The 21,801-nt window shown below is 47.3% G+C and overlaps 1 protein-coding gene across 8 annotated transcripts in view; it reads right to left on the reverse strand.

The window, feature by feature from the left end:
- Positions 1-5,464: 5,464 nt before the first annotated feature.
- BFSP1 (beaded filament structural protein 1) overlaps positions 5,465-21,801 on the reverse strand; it is a 72,429-nt gene continuing 56,092 nt past the window's right edge. For 7 of the 8 annotated variants that reach the window (XM_047854493.1, XM_047854496.1, XM_047854492.1 and 4 more), the window contains exons 8-11: positions 20,726-20,833; positions 11,103-11,323; positions 8,635-8,720; positions 5,465-6,647 (exon numbers count right to left, since the gene is read on the reverse strand). In XM_047854493.1, coding sequence (XP_047710449.1) covers positions 5,647-6,647; positions 8,635-8,720; positions 11,103-11,323; positions 20,726-20,833 — 1,416 coding nt within the window. In that variant the 3' untranslated portion in view covers positions 5,465-5,646. The remainder of the gene's footprint in view (positions 6,648-8,634; positions 8,721-11,102; positions 11,324-20,725; positions 20,834-21,801) is intronic. The other variant, XM_047854497.1, reaches the window with a different exon arrangement.

Below are 21,801 nucleotides of genomic sequence, written 5' to 3' on the forward strand. Positions count from 1 at the left end.
AATGGAAATTTAACCTAAGGCAAATTCTCCAAGTCAGCCTCCCAGCTTCATTTTTCTGTTAGAAGTGTCTCGCTGCTTTGAACCTGGGGATGGCATGAACTGATGGTGAGAAATGCACTCAGCCCAAAGAGACGAAGACTTCATATTGCAAAATTCCTGCATGGTTTGGGTTGGGGCAGGGGTGATTGGAAATCTCAGCCCACAGAGTTTTCAATGCACGACGGCCAACTGAGTCTGGGAATTCCTTTGGTTTGATGTTAACTGACACTGATTTCCACCATGGATGGAGGCTTCAGGCCAACCTACCCCCCCCCACCCCATCCCAGAGTGGGTGACCCACCTCACAGTGCCTTCAAAGATGTCCATCTGCACCCAAGAGGACACCCCATGGGCTACTCTAGGCTGGACAGAAGGCAGAGGCTACAACTTATCTTTTTCTCTGGAGCCACTGACTGACCACAGGTGACAGATAAGCTGCCCAATAGACTCCTGATAGGAAGGATACAAGAATGCAAGTGAAGGGGCAGGTGTGACTAGTAAGGATACCAACACAGCAGAGTTATTGACCAGGGAGGTATCTCATGATAGAATATACATCTCAACTCAAAAACCCTATTTGTTTGAATGAAACATAAGTCAGTGTGGGTTTTTTGTGGCATTTATTCACTTTTATCCAAGCATGAGAAATTGAAGGCAAGCATTTGTACCAATCAAGGTATCTGAAGGATGTCCTCTATCATGAATGTGCCAAATGTCCTATGAGGTTTGAGGTGACTTTGTTCACCAGCAACATCCCAAGGACAAACCTATGATACAAAAAATTGTAGGAAAGCTAGACTGTAATGGCTGCTTGAAGATATTTTCTTATAATAGAAGCTTTAAGTCAAGGGAAGACCTAAATGGAACTTTACAACATGAAAGGGGAAGGAAGAAACAAGTAGAGATGCCAGGTTAGAAATGCCTTCTGGGGCGTCTGGGTGGCTCAGTTGGTTAGGCACCTGACTTCAGCTCAGGTCATGATCTCACAGTTCATGAGTTCAAGCCCCGCTTCAGGAGAACTTGAGCCCTGCTTCAAGCTCTGCACTAACAGTGTGGAGCCTGTGTGAGATTCTCTCTCTCCCTCCCTCTCTCTCTGCCCCTTCCTCATGGTCTCTGTCTCTCTCTCTCTCAAAAAAAGAAAGAAAGAAAGAAAGAAAGAAAGAAAGAAAGAAAGAAAGAAGAAAAATAAATGTCTTCTAATATGTAAATTAATTTTGTATTAGACCCTGTTGGAGCACCCCCTAGATCACGGATCAGCAAACTACAGCCCAGGGACCCAATACAGACTTCTGACTGTTTTTATAAGTAAGCTTTTACTGTAAACGGTCATGGGGCACCTGGGTGGCTCAGTTGGTTGAGCATTTGGCTTGATTTCAGCTCAGGTCATGATCTCACAGTTGTGGGAGCTGAGCCTGGAGCCTACTTAAGATTCTCCCTCTCCCTCTGCCTCTCTCCCCTGCTCACACACTCTATCCCTCTCTGAAAGAATTTTTTTTAAGTTAAAAAAAAAAGAAAGAAAACAGTCATGCCTGTTCACTTTTATATTGCATGTTAGCATGCTTTCATGCTAAAGCAGCAGGGTTGAGGGGAGCCTGGGTGGCTCAGTTGCTTAAGCATCTGAATTCAGCTCAGGTCATGGTCTTGGGGTTCGTGAGTTCAGGCCCCATGTTGGGCTCTGTGCTGACAGCTCAGAGCCTGAAGCCTGCCTTGGATTCTGTGCCTCCCTCTCTCTCTGCCCCTCCCCTCAAAACTAAATAAACCTTTAAAAAAAAAACCCACAAAGTGGGGCACCTGGGTGGCTCAGTCGGTTGAGCGTCCAACTTTGGCTCAGGTCATGATCTCACGGCTCGTGAGTTCGAGCCCCACGTCGGGCTCTGTGCTGACAGCTCGGAGCCTGGAGACTGCTTCATATTCTGTGTCTCCCTCTCTCTCTGCCCCTCCCCCGCTCATGCTCTATCTCTCTCTCTCTTTCTCTCAAAAATAAATAAACATTCCAAATAATAATAATAATAATACATCTTTTAAAAAAAACCCACAAAGTTGGGGCTGCCACCTGAGGAGTGGGGGTTGTTGCTGGGCATGTGCCAACCAGCCATCTTAGGTTGGGTCCTGCCACAAGCGGAGTCTGAAACAAGGAGTTGAGGTCAAGTCGTTTACTGGAAAGGAGCATCTATATACAGGGGTCAAGCAAGTAAGGCAGGAGTGGAGGGAAACTGATTCAGGACATGTGGGTGAATGGGCTTCCTTGCGGGCAGCTGGGGCTCAGACCCCCCCAGGGGGAATGTAGAACACCTCAAGAGTTATCCCAATGGAGGGGAGAAGGAGCTGGGGTATTTATGCACCAGGTCCTATCCATCCTGATCAAGGGTGGCCCCCAGGAGCATCAACACCCCAGTGCTCCCAACCTGCCAGGTGTGTGGACCGAGCACAATCCTATACCACAGGATCCCCCAAGGCAGAGTCATATGTGCTCGGCATGAGAAGCAGGGGGATGTAGGCATGAACCAGAACAGTGAGGGTCAGGGAAACTGGGGGATCAACACCCATGGTGGCTTCCACGACAGCAGTTACGGGTCACCGACTCAGCGCTTGGTGGATGGGAGGGGTGGGCAGCTGGGATTCAGCTGCTTTGTGGAGGAGGCAGCTTCAGGAGACTCTCAGTCCCGGACCTGAGGCTGGGACTCTGGTGCAACAGTTAGGACCAGCCACCTGCAGCACTGGCACTTTAGGTACTCCAGGACTTGTCCAAGCTCCAGGGTGCTCTTGTCACCGAGCTACAGGAAGGCCTGCTCTGAGCCCCCGTGTTTACTGACAAGAAATGGTTTTTAGAAAATTATAAAGTGCTTGTTTTCAGAGACCTCAGGGAGAGGGAAAGCTAGGAGATGAACCCATTCTTCAGCTCCTTGGGGAAAACAAACTAAGCAGGGCAAGTGGAGATAAGGAGGCAAGAAAAGAGCAAGTAGGGTTCTGGGGGGCTGGGGGCAACTAGCCCAACTACATCCCAAAGTGTCCATTGTAAGCAGTCCCACATTCCACATGGCGAGCCAAGCTTGAGGTTGAGGCGAGGCTGTCAGGAAATAGTGTTTTCTTGGTTCCTGCCTCCCTCCTTGACCTCCCCTCCTCCATTGACCCTCTGTAGTCCCCTTTAATTCACCTCCTTGAACAGGCTAAGATCATTCCTGCCCCAGGGCCTTTGCACTTAAATGCTCCTTCCTCAGCTCTGTACATGACTGGCCCACTTTGTCATTCAGATCACATGTCACCGCATTCATGGGGTCTTTGCTTGACCATTCAATCCGAAGTAGACCCATGGCCACTCTTACATGTCGTCCTGTTGGTTCCTTTCCTAGTATTGTCAGACTAATTTTCTCTTAGTTATCTGCTTGCTTGTGCATGTCCTTCCTCCCCATGCCAAAATGTCATGTCTGTGAGAGCAGAACCGCGTCTGATTTTTCTCTGCTGTCTCCCCAGTGCCCAGAACCATGCATGGCACAGAACAGACCCCCAGTCCATTTTTGATGGTGGACTGAATGTAATATAAAAATAACATTTCTTTCCAAAGTGATACCCTGCCTTTGAAAATAAGAATATGAACTGAACATATAGTCCACACAGTAAAAAGACTTCACGGGGAAGAGATAAAGTCTTCAGTGGCTGTGATGTTGAATATAACATACACTGATCCAAATTCCTAGTACATTCCGGGCTCTAGCTAATGGTTTCCATCATTCTCTCTTAAGCTTTTAAATTATAAATATTTCAAAAGTGTGCAATGGAGTGGGCCCTTCCATTCATCTTTTAGAAAGAACAACAAAAGCATATTTCTTTCTTGAAGTCAAAACCTCAAATGAATTCAGAACAAGATTTTTTTTTACCACTCTGAATAGGAAAGGTGACTATTAAGTACTCTTTCTATTATTCATAACAAAGAAATAATAGAATGTAATTTACGACGCCATCAATTTTGTCTAATAACGTGTCACTGTCTTACGGAATACTTTTGTTTAGGCAGATGTAATAATCCTTTTAAGCATATTTCTTCAGCGCCCATATGAGCATCTACATAGGGTAGGAGCAGTTTCTCAATTGCTAGAAGTAAAAAAAAAAAATTCTTTTGGACCGGTAGTAGAGAAACAGATGCCTAGAGGCAACACAGAAATTTTGTAAAGACTCTAGTTTGAAGTGGGGCGCCTGGGTGGCTCAGTCAGTTAAGCGTCCGACTTCAGCTCAAGTCATGATCTCACAGTTCATGAATTTGAGCCCTGGGTGGGGCTCTGTGCTGACAGCTCAGATCCTGGAGCCTACTTCAGATTCTGGGTCTCCCTCCCTCTCTGCCCCTTCCCCATTCACACACTCTCTCTCTCTCTCTCTCTCAAAAATAAGTAAACATTAAAACATTTTTTAAAAATTCTAGTTTGAAGGAATTTGTTTCCTGGGACGTGACACAGTATCTATATGTACACGTGCGTGTGTATGTGTGCAAGAGGGGCATGCAGATACACGTATATGACGATAATTGAGATCACTGATAAACGTGAAAAATTTCCCCCCAGCAGCACAGCACGCTGTCTGGCACACGGTATATGCTCATGAGTGCTTGTTGGACCAATCAGTTAACTAAATCCCACACAAGGGACTACGCAGTGACATTTGATTTTTCTTTTTGAACCTGACCTAGGATTGCAATTTCTCAGTGAGAACATTTTCAGTACTCAGACAAAAGGACACGGGACATAAGCTGTGGCAGAAGGCCTGGGTGCCCCAGTTAGCTCATGACCCATGTATTTCCATGCCCGATGTCCAAATGCCTGCAGCTATATTTCTGCACCTGAGGGTTTCTTGCCCCTGAAGTCAGTGCCCTGGGAGCAGCCCTCCCCACTGGCAGACAGGAGGAGATACTTCAGCTCCCTCCTCACTCGGGCAGGATAACTCTGGGGCATGGGTTCTACTCCATCTCCCAGAATCCCTTGGGGCGACTGAGCTCCAAGTGCCCGCAGTGCTAACTGATCTGGTAGCAGACCTCTTATTGGCTGCCTTGCCATCCCGGGCTCCCTCTTGCACCCCACTTCTGGCGCTTCCTGGGATCACACCCCCAAAGAAACTACACTCAAATCCCTGCTTCAGGATCAACTTCTCATCGAACCCAAACTAAGACAGACACCTTTCATCATGCACCTCTAACAAAACACTCCTCCATGTGAACAGGTGTTTGTGCTTGAGATGCAATAAAAAGGCACCAATGCATCCACTAGCGTGTTTCTGTGTAAGGCCCAGACACTCCCTGACTCTCTAATGAGTCTCTCCATGACCGGTGATGAAGGGCATGTCTCTTTCCTTAAAGGAGCAGGGTTTGATGGCCCCTGAACAGGGCATCCCTGTCCTGAGCATGGCTGACCCACCTACACGCCCAAGGCCCCTGTTAATTAGACAAAGGGTGTGCAAGCAAAGAAAACTTTTTAATTAAGGCTTCATTGGCAACGTCAGAAGGGCCAACTATGGTCTAATCCAAACAAGGAACCTTCACTCTTTTGTCATCTGTTCTAAAATATCAAGGCACTTCCCCTACAGTGGCCCCAAAGACGTTGTTTCCCACTGACCCCGGGCATTTTAAGAGCTCTTCTCTCCCGATTTCTTCTTGTTTGCCTTTGTCTTCCCAATCATGGTCTCCACGATGACAGCCGTTTCTTCATACGTCTGGATGCTCTCCGTGGAAAACTTCTCAATGGATTCCATCACTTCCACCTTCTCATATGCCAAAGTCCTGGGCGGACTTCTCTCCTGTGCATCACTGCTCCTAGCCGTATGCCCCCCAGATCCACCCTGACCGACCCCAGGCCTTTGCGACTGGGGTGTAGATGGTCCCTCTGGACCAGGTGTGATCACGGGACAGGGCCCCTTGGATGATGACGACGACTCCTCCTCCTCCTCCTCCTCCTCCTCCTCCTTTTCCTTCTCTTCCTTCTGGTCATCATGTTTCTCCCCAGGCCCTTTCGGTTCTTCGGCACTAATCTCATTCTTCTTGTCGGCAGTATGCTGGTTAGGTGCCTTTCCGCCTTCCTTCTCCTGAAGGTCCCCCTGTCCATTCTCCACAGGGGGCCCGGGTGGCTCAGGAGAGGGCTCCACAGTGCTGTCGCGATGTACAGAGTCATCCTCAATGGAAATAACCACTCCGCCTTTGGCTGGGATGGAGAAGGAACAGAACCCAGGGTCCACATAACTGGCATCCCCAGAAACCAGCACGTACCGCCCTTTGGTGTAGAGGTCAGCCGGAGGTTCAGGTTCTTTGGGGCTTTTCACTTTGTCTTTAACCTTCTTGAACAGTTTCCCAAAGGCTTTGCTTATCTGCCCTCCATCTGGCACGTCTTCTGGAGCCCCTTCTGGGGTTGGGAGACTTGCTTCTTCAGCTCCTAATTCAAGCTTAGATTCACCTTCTTCTTTGGGTACCACCTGCACCAGCTTTGTGTCTTCTGGACCTTTCAGTGGTATGTCTTCCAGACTCTCATCAGCTTTGTCTTTAGCTATAATCTCCTTTTTCCTTGGAATGTTCTTGGGGAGACCTTTCTGTCTTGGTTTTGCTGCTGTTATATCCTGCACAGCCCTAGTGAGATCTAAAAAAAAGGGGGGGAGGGGGCAGGGGCATAAGTCAAGTTTGTCAATGGAAGAGGAAGAAAATGCGTTTGTGGGAAAATATGCTATTTTGGAGACCAAGGCCTAGCGCAGGAGTAGAGTTTACCATACATGGGGCAAAAAGAACAGAGAAAGATGCCTGGATCTGACCAGCAGCATTCATGGCCCACATTAAGGTCCCAGCTCTGCCACCAGCTGTGTGAATCTGGGCAAGTCGCTTGACCCCTCTGGGCTTGCAGAGAGGAGGGAAGGTACTGCCTGTTCTGACAGTTCCCACAGTTCCCACCCCACTGGCTGCGATTTACTGAGACATTCTACTGCAGTAACACTCGGAGTCCCCACCCCAACCCCTGCTGAGTTCATGGTGAATACTTGGCTCTACCGGCTAGTCGATGGAACTCATTCTACAGAGTTATCCTCGCAGAGTGGACTGGGCCTCCAGTGTGTTCTGAATGGCCTCAGGCAGGGGACTCAATCTCCCGTGCTCCACACGCATCCCAAGCTAAATAGATACAAATGCCCCTTCAGTAGCAGCCCTTTCCTCCTGGACCAAAGAGGAAGCAAGGTACTAAATTCAGAAATGATGGGAATCCCCTGATCCCAAGGCTGTCTTCTAAAAGGAAAAACTGAACGGTTAAGAAAACACACACAATCTCGCCTTGCCTCGTCTATGAGGCTTTTCAACTCCACTCGCAAGCAGATTTCATCTCAGAGGTCTTATCCATGCCCTCCTGCCATGAACCAGAGGACTGACAGACAAAACGAAGGCACCTAGCACAGGTTGACTCAGACAGCTGAGTGACCATGGAATGGCAGAAATGAGCCATGAAGCCATAAGGGAGGAAGGGATGTGCAAAGGGACTTGTCTAAGGTAGCCTGCTGGGGGAAGGGGGTGCTTACAGGAACTGCTGCAGAATTTCAGGGCCCGGTACAAGAGGGAAAGGCCCTGTTCAAAATCATGAAGTATTTCAAGACAGTGGGGTGCCTGGGTGGCTCAGTCAATTGAGCCCCCGACTCTTGATTTTAGCTCAGGTCATGATCTTGTGGTTTGCGAGTTCAAGCCCCACGTTGGGCTCTGCACTAACAGTGTGGAGCCTTCCTGGGGTTCTCTCTCTCCCTCTCTCATTGCCATTCTCCCACGTGTGTGCATGCCCTCTGTCTCTCTATCTCTCCCCCCACCCTCAAAATAAAAAAAAAAAAATTTAATACAGAAAAAACAAAAAGAATTTCAAGACAGTGACAGCAGAGCACTACACCAAGTGTGGGGACCCTTGTGTGCACAGGGCCCCATGTGTGGCCGCATGCTCCCAGAGCCAGTCCCAGTCCCTGGGACTGCTGCCCCCTTCCAACACGTTCAGATTCCGAAACCCCATTTCCACAAGTCCCTCTGAGCTCTCTGAGGGACGTGGATTTGAAAGCACTATAGGCAACACCCTCTTCTTTTCTCCTACAACACTGTGTTTGTTCAGCACTAGGGAGATTTAGCTGTGAGGTAACATCTCTCAGCTGCATGAAACCATCCCCAAAGGACCAAACGTGAAAGACGGAAGCCATGGTTGCCAACCAAGCTGGTTGTGCTCGGTTTTGCATGGAAGAGAAGTGAGCGATAATTGAACGTTGACTCTGCCCCAGACACCACATTAAGCACTTTTGCACGGCATTGCTCATTTCCTTTGCTAAGGTGAATATTGAATTATATTTCCCCCCAATTTAATGCTTCAAGTTCAAGGATGACATTCCCAAGGTGGCCTATCCCCCAGTCTGATTTTTCTCCTTGTAAACATTCTGGCTCAGTCACTCAGCACCTGTGGGAGTGAATCAGAGAGAGAAGACCTCATATAAAAGCATTTAATTTCCAAATGGATCAGAAGGAAGCATAAATGTTAAGTTCAAGAAGAAAGCCGTTTGATTTTTCCCCCCACTTTTCCATGATAGAAAACAGCAGAAGCCAGGGTTAGGAAGCATTACCTTTCCCACCAAGCCGAGAGCTGAGAAAGGTTCCATGGCTTGGGGTGAACAGGGTGACAGGAGTTTCAATGAAGGCAGAGCTCAGCCTGGAGAAAGAACCAGAAAGAGGATGATCGCCATCTTGAATTCATCAAACCAAATAGATGGTGGGGGATTAAGAGTGACTCTTTAATGTGACCAAAAATGAGGAAAGCTTTCTCTAAATCACACTATTCATGAAACATATACACACTTATACACTAGATGAGGATGTGAAGGGTTTCTTTGAGCTCGAGTCATACCCTGTGAAACACACAGGAGAATTATAAAATGGGGGTTGCTTGTAATCTAAAAAATGGCACTTCTCTGTTGAACAGAGTTTTTGTTTTTGCTTTTTTTAATAAAAAAGTAGTGAGCTCAGGTGGAAGTATTTACAGCAACTAGGATATGGTATCCCTAATTCTTTTTTAAAACATAATATGCATTATATATAAGTAGAGAAAAAACTGACTACACAATTGAGACAAAACGTAGACAAGTGGTGAGTCTGAGAAAAGAGTGTTCAGGAGTTCCTTGTTCTATGCTTACAACATTTCTACCAACTTGAAATTACAACAAAATTCGAAGTTCTAAGCAAACCAGCAAAAAGGCAACCCAATGACCTTTTTATGAAGTCTTGCCTCCAAAACAAAAATCTCCACACAGTCACTTAAATGCCAGTTCAAGACATATTTTCACGCGTGCATAAAGCGTTCACTGTGACGCAAATATAATGTAGGATTACGCAACAATCCACTGACCATAACTAGAGAAAGAAAAAGAAAATCTTGCTTTCTCTGCTAAAACATTGGAGCACTCACAGCCAAGACAGAGCACCCATGGGGACATTTACGTCCCCAGAGGCCTGTGGGGCCAAAAGCAACCTTCTCCACGGGGTCTTTTGCGACCATCCTACTTAAAATTTCACGAGACAAGGAAAGAACTGCTCCTGGTGGGGCAATTCTGGGTGCTTCTCTTTTAATGCAGTCTAAACCCCCAAATCAGCAAAACCTAATCAAGGAACCACAACTTAATAAAGTGACAGTCCTTCTATGAGGTAACTTCTATGAGTCTCCAATCTGCTCTCTGAATGACATCCATGGATATGGCCAGGGACATGGACACAGATATAGATGATGTAGGTGTAGATATAAATAATGCAGATGCACACATGGAGAGATGCACATGTACATGATATAGGTGTGCACGGACATGACGTAGGTGCAGACACGCTTGATGTAGGTACAGGTGTAAGTGTGCACACACATGAAGATGACATAGACCTAGATGATGTAGGTGTAGATGTGGATGGAGGTGATGTAGATGGAGGTGTGGACGGTATACACGTAGATGGTGTAGACATAAGTGTAGGGGTAGGCGGAGATGATGTAGATGTAGGGATAGGTGTAAGGGTAGATGTTACAGGTGTCAGTGTAAACGTAATGCTGTCGGTGCAGGTACAGATTATATGACACAGAAGCAGACGACACAGGTAATGTGGCATACATGTACAGGTGGATGGTGTGGCTGTGGATGCAGATGTAAGTGTAGGTGTCAGTACACCCAGATGACAGAGTCATGATGGAGACTGTAGGTGTCGGTGTAGACGATGCAGAGATAGAGACAGGGGAAGAGGAAGAGGAAGAGAGAGAGAGAGATAGGGATGGGGATGCGGATAGGGATAGGGGATAGGGAGACAGACAGGGATAGGGATAATGTCATGGATAAGGATAGGGATAGGTGACAAGGACAGGAGATAAGGAGAGGGCATAGGATAGGGGATAGGGACAGGGGATAGGGACAGGGATAGGGATAGGGGACAGGGGTAGGGACAGGGGTAGAGGATAGGGATAGAGGTAATTTCTCAGCTATCCTGAAGTTAATGGAGCTTAACTCACGGCTCCACTATGAACAAGACGAGCCAGTGCATTGACAGCCACGTTACTGACGCGACCAGGTGACAAAAGCAATGACAGTAGCAGCAGTAATAACACCAACACCTCCGAGCGATTGTCAAGTGCCAGGCACTGCATTAAGCACCTGACCTGCAGCATCTCATTAAATACTCCCGGTCATCCCACCTGCTAAGACATCTATGTCCCCAGAGGCCTGTGGGGCCCAAAGCAACCTTCTCCATGGGGTCTTTTGCAACAACCCTACTTAAAATTTCAAACATTCCCACCATCGCCCCATTGCCGCTCCCCTCTCCCCCATCACAATTCACTCCCTAGTGCTTGTCATCTGTTACAAAGCCATCCATCAGCTGCCTCCCCAACTAGCATTCCAGCTCCACCAGGCCACGGGGTTGCGATTCCTCCCCTGCCACGCCTCTACCACCTGGAACCGTGCCTGGCACACAGGAAGCACTCAACGAGGACCTGTGAACTAAGCCAGCGGCCGGGACGGAGAGAGACGCACAGCCTCTGGGCCGTGCCCGTCTGTGACCACACCTGTTGCCTTCGTTCTCAATGATCCGGTGGTACCGCTCCAGCTCGTTCTTCAGGGTCTGCTGGGCGACCACCAGCTGCCGGCAGTCATAGGAAGACCTCTCCAGGCTCCTCTCAGTCTCCTCAATCTCCTTCCGCAGGCTTTCGATCTGCTCGTTATAGAGCTGAATCTCGTCATCGTAACACTCGTGGGCATCTTTAATAGCCTGTTCCAGGGCCGCCGTCTGTGGGCAAAGACACAACCATAAGGAAACCCACCCCACCTCTCCCCAAGACACAGACGTCTCCGGATGACAAACCCCGAAAATAAAAAGAAAACCCCTATCTGTGGAATAAAATGTACAATTCAAATAAACTGTATCGCTCACATTCTGAGTTAGCATAAACCTGGCTAAAAGATAAATAGAACTGCCCTGGGGCACCTGGGTGGCTCAGTTGGTTGAGCGTCCAACTTCAGCTCAGGTCCTAAGCTCAGTTTTGTGAGTTCAAGTCCCACCTCGGGCTCTGTGCTGACGGCTCCGATCCTGGAGCCTGCTTCAGATTCTGTGTCTCCCTCTGTCTCTGCCCCTCCCCCACTCGCACTCTGTATGTATCTCTCTCAAAAATAAAGATTAAAAAAAAAATTTAAGATAAATAGAAAAAAGCACACATACTAAATAGACAAGATGCTATTTTCACTGAAATGATTAAGTTGGGGCGGGTGCATACTGACACAGCACAAGTCCAAATTGAGGTAGGAAAATAGAAATATGACAGAATATAAGGTGGCCTTATAGTCACTTTAAGAGCTCCCAACAATGTGCAAAGAGCAACATGTGTATTTATTTACAAGCTTAGTATGTGTGCAGTCGTGACTTTTACGATCGCATTTTCCCAAGTAGAAAAGAATTCACCGTGCCTTATCAGTCCTCAAAACAAAATGAAACAAACCAAACCAAAAAGCCACTTGTACCTAGAACATCCCAAAATTCACTGCACATTTGAACCACTGGAGGACGCTGTTAAGCTGCAGATCCCGACTCAGCAAGTTTGGGGGAGGCCAGAGGCTCTACAATTCTAACCAGTGCCCACGTGACGTTACTGGCCCTGTCTCTGGTCCACACAGTGAGTCGTCGGGGGGCTGGACAGGTATCTGAATTCAACTTCATGTATGTTTGCCACCAGGTATCTCACATGCAGCTGAATGTGCATATTGGACAAATCTAGAGAATGATTATTCCTAGGAGGACACCTGATTCCTCACTTTTTTTTTTAAAGTTTATTTATTTGGCGGGGGAGGAGGCAGAGAGAGAAGGAGATAGAATCCCAAGCAGGCTCCGCACTATCAGCATGAAGGCCAATGCAGGGCTTGAACCCACAAACCGTGAGAAAAATCAAGAGTTAGACACAACCCACTGAGCCACCCAGGTGCCCTTGATTCCTCACTTTACATACAGATGTCGCTTTAGAATAGTGAAGTTCCCTAAGTGATGACATTTGAAAACAGCTTACAAAGGTTTTCAGCAATGTATCTACTGCATCAGGAAGGAAGGAAAGAAAAAAGGAAGGAGAGGAGAGGAGAGGAGAGGAGAGGAGAGGAGAGGAGAGGAAAGAGAGAAGGAGAGAAGGAGGGAAGGAGGGAAGCAGAGAGGGAAGAAGGAAAAGAAGGGGTACATATATTCAACACTTGGGAAGTCATCTGTCAGCCTATGTCATCCCCCTTGTCTGATACCTGTACCACCTCACTCATAGAGGAGTCCCAGCAGCAGTGTGACTCCACTCTCCTGACCAGACCTACAGAACCAGGGCTGGGCCTGATTCCGACAGGCCTATCACATGCTTCCTCCCTGTGGAATTTGGAAAGGGATCTCAGAAACAGCAGAGAGTGGGTGGCAGATTCATATAACCTTGGGGCCGCCATTTTGGAGTGGCCATCTTTCATAACGTGCATGGAGAAACTGACAAAGGCAATTCTCCCGAGGGGCAGAGAAATGAAGCCTAAGGGCAAAGGCGAACAGAGATGAGAGAGAAGAAAGAGAGGGAGTAAGCAGCTGCCTCAGATCCAAGTTCCTGGTTCCTGCCCCACACCCTGCTCTCAAATCTCATAAATGACCTTTTTATATCTTGCTCCTCTGGGGGAAAAAAGAGTATCTTCTCAGTAGAGAAACCCGGCAGACGCCACTTTAACCAAGTGATCCAAGTTACATCACCGGCAGGAAGACATGCCCACATGACACTCCCCTGATGAGACACACTGAGGACACATCACTCCTGTGGATTCCAGCCACAAATGCATAGCCTCAGCCTAATCCTGAAAAAACATCGAGGAGCCCAAAAGGAGGGACATTCCAGAAAATAATTCCATCAAGGTCATCAAAGACAGAGAAAGGCAGGGACTATCCCAGATTGGGGAGACTAAGGAGACACAACACCTAAATTGCAAGTAGGATCCAGGACCGGAAAAAAATGTTGGTGGGGTATTTGTGAAGTGTTTGTCAAGTCTATTACCAGGATGGTATTGTCGTTAATTTCCTGACATGGTTCTGTGGTAGTGAAGGTGCTAACATTTGGGGAAGCTGGGTGAAGAGTCTGTGAGAAACCTGTGTGCTATTTTTGTAGCGTTTGAGAAGTCTAAAATTATTTCAAAAGAAAATCACAGCGCACCCTTTCCTGCTTAAGCTCCTGTGATCGAGTTTCTGGTCCTCGTTAAAAAAAAAAAAAAAAGATTTTAAATTCAGTTACCTGTCATGTCAAATACCAAGGCATACCACTAATTCCTGGTGCGGCCACATTTTCTTACCTACGCCAGGGTTCATACACTCTAGGAAATGCTTCCAGGAAATAAGGAATTTAAAAGATCCCCTTTGAAGCTTGAATCTCAGAGACAAGAAGCCATCCAGGAGTGGAAGAACCCTGAAGGCAGACGTTCTTTTCTACGGAGCAGTCCCGAGAACAAGCCTGGGGGACCTTGGCCACGCTGGGGCCCCGGCAGCACAGCTCAGAGCCTGGAGCCTGCTTCAGATTCTGTGTCTGTCTCCCTCTTTCTCTGCCCCTCCCCTGCAAGTGCACTCTCTCTCTCTCTCTCTCTCTCTCAAAAATAAACATTAAAAAAAATGTTTGAGGTGGGTTAACGGCCTCATATTCTATAAAAGCAGCCCTCATCTTTTAGAGGTACAGTTGAAATACTGCCAGATGAGATGGTCTGGTGTCAGGGATTGCTTCACAATCACATGGGGGTATGTGGAGTGCAGGTGATGAAGGAGGGACCATGTGTTGGAGGATGGGGGTACGGGCGCTCATGAGACTGTCCTCTCACTTTTGTATATGTTTGAAGTGTTCCAGAACAGAGTAAACATAAGCAAAGATTATGAGTGAAGCAAATCGACTGCCCCCTTTGGGTATGGGTTCCCCGGCCCGGGGTGGGGACAATGGTCTGTGCTGGCAACTTCTCACTGGGAACAAGTCATGAGCCTCACAGCAACCATATGGGCAGGGGCTGCTACTGCACCCACTTTACAGATGAGGAAACTGAGGCACACAGGCACAAAGTGACTTGCCAATAAGTACAGGATTCAGAGCCACCTGTGCAGGGTCTGAGACACTTCCTGAAACCATGGGCCTCCCTGTGTCAGCCTCCTCCCAGCTGCAGGTGAGCAGTACACGTGCGTGCACACACACACACACACACACACACACACACACGTGCACTCACTCCAGGCCCTTGGAAAACCCCCTATTCCCACACATCAACAGGCAAGCAACACCAGCGTGTTCTCACTGAAGACCTGGGGGGAGACTGAGGGTGATCCACACACAGACCCCTCCGTCCCTGAGCACCTTCACTTAGCCAACTTCTAAATGGTAAATGGGATGGCAAAGCGTTGTCACGAACCAGGAAATCAGAAACTAGAAAAATGTCACCTGTAACCTTTGAACCTTACAGGGCAAGCATGATTTTTCGTGTATCTCACGAGCTGGTGGTTTGCTGTTGGGGGTGGGTGGGTGGGTGGGTGATGGCTGTCCTCTGATGGAATTTGCGGGAGGGATACCTGCCCTGGGAGGTATCAGAAGAGGGGTGTTCAAGAAAAATAGTAAGAGCCCCACTTTCACTGCCTTAAAGGGGGCTAAAGAGACATCTCTGATGTGAACCACCTTGGCACCAGCTTGGCTGCCTGAGAATGAGATGCGGACGCTCCTCCTTAGAGCCCACAGCCCAGTGTGGGGAGGTGGCTTGGTCACAGAGACATGCCCAGGGCATCACAAAGTACAGGGAGGCCCTCAGGTGCTGGAAGATGTCAGAGAAGGCCAGTCCTGGGTACTGAAGAAGAGAAGGTGCTTCCAGAAAGAGGAGACGTGATGAGCCAAGGGGCAGGTGCCAGAAACCACAGGAGGGTGAGGAGAAGAAGAGAGAGCATCTCACGCCCAGCCCAGGGCTTCTTGGGAGGGGAGTAGCTGCATGGAGACTGGAGAGCGAGGCAGGTGGAAGGTGTGGGCTGTGCTGCAACCTGAACTTCATCCTGAGCAAGAGTGACTGCTGTGTTTCTCCATGGACCATTTAGGTCGTCTGTGAGCTGCTGCAGGCAGGAGCTACATCATGCTCTGATCAGTATTTGCTGAACCTCACATGGAACTTGGCAGTCACGGATGAACGAAGGAGTCAGCGTTCAAGCACAGCTGTGGGGCTTGCTTTTGCATAGCATGGGTCAATGGGACCCTGACAGTGCCTCACAGTGAGCCCCATCTGGACGGGTGACCTCCTGCTTCGGTCCTCTTAGGCCCCCAGATTCCTTTGGGTCCAAGGTCTTTTTAAAAAAGGAAACAGATTCCTTTTTCTCCACATCCTCACAAACACTGGTTGTTTCCTGTGTTTTTGATTTTAGCCATTCTGATACGTGTAAGGTGATACCTCATCGTGGTTTTGACTTGCATTTCCCTGCTGATGAGTGATATGGAGCATCTCTTCATGGGTCTGTTGGTCATCTGTATGTCTTCTTTGGAGAAGTGTCCCTTCAGGTCCTCTGCCCATGTTTAATTGGGTTAGTTGTTTTTTGGTGTTGAGTTGTGTAAGTTCTTTATATATTTTGGATATTGACCCATTATTGGATATGTCATTTGCAAATATCTCCTCCCATTCAGTAGATGAATGGATGGAGAAGATGTATGTGGTATATACATATACAATGGAATACCATTCAGGCCATAAAAAAAAAAGAGGTCATGCCATTTGCAACAACATGGATGCACTAAAGGGTATAATGTTAAGTGAAATAAATCAGAGAAAAACAAATACCATATGATTTCACTCACATGTGGAATTTAAGGAACAAAGTAAGTGGACAAACAAAGAAAAAAACAGACAAAGAAAACAGAGTCTTAAATACAGAGAACAACCTGCTGGTCACCAGAGTGGAGGGGGCAGAGAAGAAGGGTGAAACAGATAAAGGGGATTAAAAGTACACTTATCTTAATGAGCACTGACACATAGAATTGTTGAATCACTACATTGTACTCGTGAAATTAACATAACACTGTATACTAATTTACTTCAATTAAAAAAAAAGAAAAACAATTTAAGAAGGAAATGGAAGAAATCAAGTGTCCTTCACGGATTACATGCTGTCTTCCCAAAATCTACCACTAGATGGTGCTAGGCAACTTTAATGAGAAATGATACTCGGGAGGTTCACTCTTTCCAAGTAATACATGACTCTTTCCATGTCCCTGCCTCAGAAACTCTCAGTGAAATGTAATTTAGGGAGCCAGAAGTGCCTGTCCCTTTTCTTCCACCTCTAGGAAGCGCCATCCCAGTGATCTCATGCATGGACTATGTTTGGCTTCAAAGAAGGGGCTGCCAGCTCTGAGGGTGCTGTTTCTTCCATCCTTTGGACTAGTGTTTTGTTTGTTTTTTAATGTTTATTTATTTTTGAGGAGACAGCGCATGAGAGGGGAGGGGCAGAGAAAGAGGGAAAGAGACAGACAGAATCTGAAGCAGGCTCTAGGCTCTGAGCTGTCAGCACAGAGTTCGTGGGCTTGAAGCCACGAACTGTGAGATCATGTCCTGAGCTGAAGTCGGACACTTAACCGACTAAGCCACCCAAGTACCCCTGGTTCTTAAACTTGAGCCTGCAAAACCACCTGGAGGGCTTGTTAAAACAGAGATTGCTGGGCCCCACCCCAAAGTTCCTGACTCAGTAGGTCTGGGCCGGGCCGGGCCTGTGAATGTGCATTTCTGACAAGTTCCCAGGTGATGCTGATGTTGTTGGTTTAGGGACCTCACCCTGAGGACCATGCTATGGAGGGCTCTGGAAGCATCAGTAGCTCCAACCACAGGCAGAACCATATGCCTTGGTTGTGCCAGGTTGGAGCCCTCAGGCTACAAGGAGTTCTCCTTGCCCCACCCCTCTCCCCTGTCCCTAGTCAGCATTGGCACTACTGAGGGGCTAAGCCACCAAATCTCCCTTAGAGCACTCAGCTTAGCTACTCTATTGGGCAGTCACTAAAACCTTTCAAAATCAACAAAAAGCCAGCCATGAACGAGTCCTGAATAGGATGTGAAAGCCCCAAGCCAGGGACTAAGGTAGGCCAGATGTAGAACATTCTGACCCAACCTAGGGCCCACCCCTATACCAGTGTTCTCAAAGTGTGGTTCCTAGACCAGAAGCATCATTAGCTGGAAGTCTAGAAATGCAAATTCTTGGGCCACATCCCAGAACGAGTCAGAAACTCTTGGGTGGGCCCAGCCACATCTGTGTTTTAATTAGTGCTAATTAGGCAGACTTTGGTCCCCATGACCTTTGCCCCTTAGCTTTCCGCCCATGAATATGTTAGGTTACATGGCAAAAGGGACTTTGCAGATGTGATTAAGGCTCTTAATCAGTGGACTTAAAAAAAATAGGGAGATTATTACAGATTATTCCTGATCACATGAGCCCTTAAAAGCACAAGTCAGAGAGATTAGATGCCTGAGAAAGATTCCATGCACTGTTGGTGGATTTGAGGATGGCCATAAACCAAGGCATGTGTGCGGCTTCTAGAATAATTCCTGGCCAACAGCCAGCAAGAAATAGGGTCCTCAATCCCACCTGCACACAGAATTGAATTCTGCCAACAACTTGATTGAGACTGGAAGATTCTCCACCAAGAGCCTTCAGATAAGGAGGCCGGCCGACAACTTTGTATCAGCCTTGTGAGACCCAGAGCAGAAAAGCAACCAAGCCCACCCAGCCTTCTAACTTATGGAAGTGCGAGACAAGGGACTACTGTTTCAAGCCCTTGCGTGTTTAGTAATTCCTTACAGCAGCGAGAGAAAACACAACTTGTGTTGCATTAGACCCACTGCTAGTTGTATTTAATATAAGCACATGTATTATTATATAGAAAATGATTTGGTAATATTTTGATAACTGGTTCAATATAATTGGTTTTCTTTTAATTATATGTTCTTTATTTTTATTATATGCCTTTAACATTTTTCTGAGAAGTGGACCACGGACTTTGCCAGACTGCTGGGGGGTGGGGCAGGGCACAGAAAAAGTGAAGATCCCCGATTTAGAGAGACAACAATGTCAGAGCAAGACCTATAAGCCTTCCTGCAGCAACTATGGGAGGGGACACGTGGCCAAGCAGACAGATTTATTTCACGTCCTCAGAAACTAGGTTGATCCTTCATGAAATGTCTTACTTTTACATTCAATAAATACATATATGTACACAGAGACAGAAACCTTTTTGCCCCGGAACAGGAATTTACCACATCAGCTGGGCTCTTTCATTTTCTCAGTATCTAGGGCAGGGTTTTCAACTTTGTCACCAGGCCCACTTGAAGAGCCACATTTAACACCACAAACCATACACATCATACAAACGTGTGTGTGCATGTGTGTGTGTGCATTTGAGCAAATATATATATTTAAATGTGGAAACATATATATTTAAAACACAGGTTTCACAAAGCAAATCCCACTGTTACATGCCATGTACTCTGTTATTTCTTATTCTATCTTAGTCTAGTGTTGTCAATTTCTTCTTTATTAATGCCACTCAATTCTGCTGAAGTCATTTTACAACCCAATAATACATTGTAAACAGTGGTTTGGAAAACACCAGTCTCTAGGACCAGTGGGCTTGCATCCACTTCTCCAATCTCTCATTCACACACGTGCATGCCTATATACACACATATATACATAAACACGTGCACACGTACGTTCATACAAAGTCGTACATATATACACATATATGAATATAGACATATATATAGTACACAACATGCACACACATATACACATACACACATGTATATCTACACACATAAACACATATACATACACGTATGTGCACACACACACATTCACTCACTCTCACTCCATTCTTCCAGGGCCTCAGAGGAAGCCACAAATTACCAAGTCACCAAAATGGTGCATCTGGTCCCCAACCCATGGTTTGTCATGAAAGGATGAGTTTTAAGGGCAGTACTTGATTTCTCGAGCTGTGATTTTTACCTCGGGAGATAATCACCAGACCCTGGTTTGCTTTCAGTGGCCCCTGAGAGTTGCTGCATACTGACAGTGTGTGGTGGGGCAGAAATGAAGATTCTGGAACTCAATGGTCCCCTCATAAAACTCCGGGCAGATCTGGAGGGCACTGAATACCTAAAAAAGCACCAGATCTGTGTGGCGTTAACTTTTTTTGATTTTGCAGACATTGGATAGAGACAGAGTAACATATAACATATAAATGTTCCAGGTTTCCTAAATAGTCCAAAACTTTTTCTTCTCTTGTCCCTTCATGTGTACTTGTCAAACCAAATGTCCATTTATTTTTTGATTTAGGAGTGTAGTTGCACAGTATATGAAGGTTTAGTATTCTAACCCAATGTCTCCCATTACAACGGGATAGTAATGAGAGAAAGCAAACTGGAAGGAATCAGGGGGGTGAACCACGAAGCTCACTAACCAAGAAGGAAGGCCACAGAAACAGGAGGGCATTCTTCCGGTGACTTTAGTTTTCAGATTAAGCTTTGCCAAAAAAAAGGGGGGGGGAGGGGTAGAAATGGGAGCTTTATACGAATGAATCCTGAGGGGAGGCAAACACTGACATGACCACCCTTTCCCACGCCTGTAATCAAATTCCAAAGGGGAGATTTTAGGTCATGAAAAGAGAAACAGGAAGCATAGATTGGGAGGATAGAAATCCCAATATGTGTCCATCTCTTCTTATTTTTAAGGATAAGGTTAAAGCAGGCAAAACGGATCAATTGTGCAGGAGTCAGGACAGCCTTACCCTTGGTGGGGAGTGGTGGTGACTCAAAGTGGGCACAAGGGGAACCCCTGAGGGGCCTGGAAATAGCATGAACCATGGTTCCCGTTTGCCCAGGACTTGGCCAGTCCGGGCATTGAAAGTCCTGCATCCTGGGAAATCCTCACTTAAAGCAGGATAGCGGGTCACGCTACTCAGGATGGCCTGTTTCTGGCTCTGAGCACTGGATACACAGGCATGTGACACTCGTGAGAATTCCCTCAGATGGATACTTGTACACTTTTCTGCATGCACGTGACACCTGAATAAAATGTGTTGTAGAACCCTATTGACATGTGTGGTGGGAATGCCTAATGGCGAGCAGTGGACATGAGAGTGTGACACCCTACCTGGGCCTGCAGCTCGGCTCTCTGTGCCTGCAGGAGGGACACTACCTCCCGGCCCTCCTCCAGCTGGCTCTGCAGGACAGCGGCTTCTCGTTCCGTCAGGAGCTTCTCCTGCACAAAGAAAGCCAGACTCAGCACTCCCATGCACTTGATGTGTGAGCAAATCCGGAGGGAAAAGGGTATCCCTCCCACCCCACCCAAATTCATGTGCTCAGTCCCTGACCCCCAATGCAATGGTGTTAGGAATTAGAGCCTTGAGGAGGTGATTAGATCTAGATGAGGTCATGAGGATGGGGCCCTCATGGTGGGATTAGTGTCCTTATAGGAAAAGGAAGAGACACCAGAGTGCTCTCTCTTTCCAAGATGCACCAAGGAAAGACCATGTGAGGACACAGCAAGAAGGCAGCTGTCTACAAACCAGGAAGCAGGTCCTCATCAAGAACTGAATCTGGGAGCACCTGGGTGGCTCAGTTGGTTAAATGTCTGATTCTTGATTTTAGCTCAGGTCGTGATCTCATGGTTCGTGAGTTCGAGCCCCGAGGCAGGCTCTGAGCTAACTGTGTGGAGCCTGCTTGGGATCTGTTTCTCTCTCCCTGCCCCTCCCCTGCTCTCTCTGTCTCTCTCCCAAAATACAAATAAAGTTAAAAAAAGAAAAAAAGAACTGAATCTGCCAGCAGCCTGATCTTGGACTTTCAGCCTCCAGAAGCATGAGAAACAAATGTCTGTTGTGTGAGCTGCCCCATCTGTGCTGCTTGTTACAGCAGCCTGAGCTAAGACAGGCCCCCAGTGGCCGCCCTTAGTTAATGCCTTTCCACTTTGTCTTCAGCGTCTGAACCATAAATGCTACGAGACCCACATTTCAGACTGCGTGTGCCATACACTGGCTAAAAGATTCCGGACAAGGCGCTTCCTCCTCCGCAAAAGGGAAGCTGGGGATGCAGACTCTCGTAGGGCTCTGTTGTCTGTCCCTGAGCCCAGGGAGAAGGGGAAACCAGAGACCTAACTGCAGATGGCCCTCCTCAGCTGTGTGCTTACTCCAGGGCTGGTGTGCTCCTGTGTTTCTCGGTGCACGGAGGCAT

Source organism: Prionailurus viverrinus, chromosome A3 (genome assembly GCF_022837055.1).
Source record: "Prionailurus viverrinus isolate Anna chromosome A3, UM_Priviv_1.0, whole genome shotgun sequence".
Lineage (NCBI taxonomy): Eukaryota > Metazoa > Chordata > Mammalia > Carnivora > Felidae > Prionailurus > Prionailurus viverrinus.